This window comes from Frankliniella occidentalis, unplaced genomic scaffold (assembly GCF_000697945.3).
Source record: "Frankliniella occidentalis isolate FOCC.00 unplaced genomic scaffold, Focc_3.1 Scaffold392, whole genome shotgun sequence".
Classification (NCBI taxonomy): Eukaryota; Metazoa; Arthropoda; class Insecta; order Thysanoptera; family Thripidae; genus Frankliniella; species Frankliniella occidentalis.
The window spans coordinates 144905-147365 of NW_026267514.1; the positions used below are offsets into that span (position 1 = coordinate 144905).

General features: G+C 44.4%; 1 protein-coding gene across 6 annotated transcripts in view; it reads right to left on the reverse strand.

Annotated features, from left to right (window-relative positions):
- Nucleotides 1–1847: 1847 nt before the first annotated feature.
- The window catches only part of LOC113205527 (gastrula zinc finger protein XlCGF8.2DB-like), a 3689-nt gene continuing 3075 nt past the window's right edge, over nt 1848–2461 (reverse strand). For all 6 annotated transcript variants that reach the window (XM_052274418.1, XM_052274422.1, XM_052274423.1 and 3 more), the window contains one exon: nt 1848–2427. In XM_052274418.1, coding sequence (XP_052130378.1) covers nt 2323–2427 — 105 coding nt within the window. In that variant the 3' untranslated portion in view covers nt 1848–2322. The remainder of the gene's footprint in view (nt 2428–2461) is intronic.

A 2461-nucleotide genomic window follows, 5' to 3' on the forward strand; every position in this document is an offset into this window, starting at 1 on the left:
GGGAGGGGGAAGGGAGGGGCATCCTCCCCCTTTCCCCGCGTGAGAGGTAGCCTAGGCAATTCACACACCCTCTATATGTAAGAAACCCGTGCCCCCCCCCCTTCCCCCCTCTTGCCGTCAGGTGGACCTAAAACCGCGCCTGCGAGGTGCGGCGGAGCAACAGGGTCACGGACCTCTCACATAAGCACCATGGCGAGTAGACCACCGGACGACGAATAAAAGAGTAATCTAAGACAAACTCGTGTGTTTCTGTGTACGCTTTGCCTGTATTTCTTGTATTTTACTTGTATTTTTGACGTGTATTTCGATCTATTTCTGTGTATTTCTCAGTATTGTGGAGTATTTTTCTGTATTTTTTTGTATTCTCTGTCAATTCAAATGTGTACCTTTTGTCAACTTTAACAAAAGTGTGCATGGCATGTATTCTTTAATAGATAATGTATACATGACCGTCGCCATGTACGCACTTATAAATGCGTACATACATGGCAGTAGGTACGTTTTTATTTATACGTTTACTAACTGCAGTACCCATGGTTATGTATACATTTATAAAAGTTTAGAAGCCATGTACGCATAAAATAATACTTGCCATGTACACCTAAGGTATTCAATGTACACATTTGAATTAATAGAGTTGCTGTACACGATTTAATCGAGTCGCCCCCCTTGCCAACACTAATATGATGATGCGGGAAACAGGTATAGGAGCCGGCGACACGTGGCTACTATGCGATGTTCCCCATCTCATCAAGCAAGTGATACTGTCTTACGGACTAACAAAGGTAACGCCCCAAATACCACTCTCGAATGCGTCATCGAATTGACCCAAGCTAGAGCCGAGCCTAAAACAGCCGTGTAGTCCACACTACAGCAAAGCAATATGACGTGTCGTGGAAATCGCGGTGAAGTTAAATAGGAAAACAAACTTATTTCGCCCGCTTAAACAAGGTGAGGGTGACACTTGCAAGCGCCCAGTTTTGATTGGATTGCAGCAGGTCGAATCTCCTTCCAGGAAGACCCTCCTGCTTGAACGGTGCCGCAGGGCAGTGGCGCGTAACCCACGGGAGGGACGCTGCTGCGGAGGTCTTCTTTGCCCGCTTTGGACAAACCACCCGCCTGCAACAGGACCGTGGCGCAGCGCTTTGGCATTCTGCTGATTCAATTATTGCGAACCAAGTGACGGCCTTGAGGACAAAGGCATTATCATGAAGCAACTTCTAGCCCATTTCAAATATGCACGAAACAAAGAAAACGTAGGAGTTGAAATTCTCCTCTACTGCAAACAAAATAATTAGAGGCGCGACTTTGTCTTGAAAGGGGGAATTTTCTCTGATGAATTTTGGAGGGGTGGGCGCGGAGCTTCTTGCACAGTGACGATTGTTAGCTCAACTCTGAGCAACAGGTTGTTGTCCGGGGCGTTCCGTTACGCCCACTCTCTGTTTCAAGCAGAAACGTCCCTAACTGACCAGTTCGTTTAAAAACGGCTCGAAGACTTTATTTGGAGATCCCTGTGTTCTCTGCTGTAGCTGCAATGAAGCTATTTTATTATTGTAATGAGCGAAAGGCAAAAATTAAAAAGTATTTGGTTGGAGCATTTTCTTACGAACCGGTAGGTAAGACACGTCCCTAGTGCACATCTCCATCCGACACAAATTTCTCTGTAAGGAGAAAATATGGGCATAGAATTGGTGTTGGTGACTGAATGTTGTAACGTAAATACAAATTTGTATCTGATTGAGAAGTGCGCAAGGACCAGCAAGGCAATGTCTAACCTTCGTACAAAAAATGGTAAATGGTAATGGTAAAAAAAATTGGTAGCCTGTGTTCAATGTCATAATATTAACTATTGATCAATCGTTATTTATTAAAATAAATCCATGACTTAAAGTTCATCAGATCACAACATGTGTTCGCATAGTGCATTCAAATTATACTCCGCGTAGCATTCAGTTCCGTTTAATACGGATAATCACAAATTAATATTCAGTTTATCAAAAGTAGCTCTCCTTCCGAGGTAGGTTAATCAGTGCTATCACGCTAATCGTTTCCGCTGATATTGGTGGTGGACGTTGCAAACCGCACGATGAAAATTGTTATGTTTGTGCAAATTCGCCGATATTTTATTTATCATTAGGTGCTGGTTTGACAAAGATGCTCACATGTCACCATGGGAGGGGTTCCAGGTATATTTCTCAGTATGGGTTGAAAGGTATTTCCGTAGATTGCCGGACTAAACTTCTTGACACTTGACACTTAAGTGCGTCTCCAGGCTGCCGCGGCTCGCGAGAATATCTTGTGGCAATTTACTTGAACGGCTTCTCAGTCAGTGTGGGTTCGTAGGTGCATCTTCAGGCTGCTCCTTTGAGAGAATTTCCTGTGGCACTCAGTACACTCGTATGGCTTTTCTCCAGTGTGGGTTCGAAGGTGCATCTTCAGGCTGCCGGCTAGAGAGAATTTC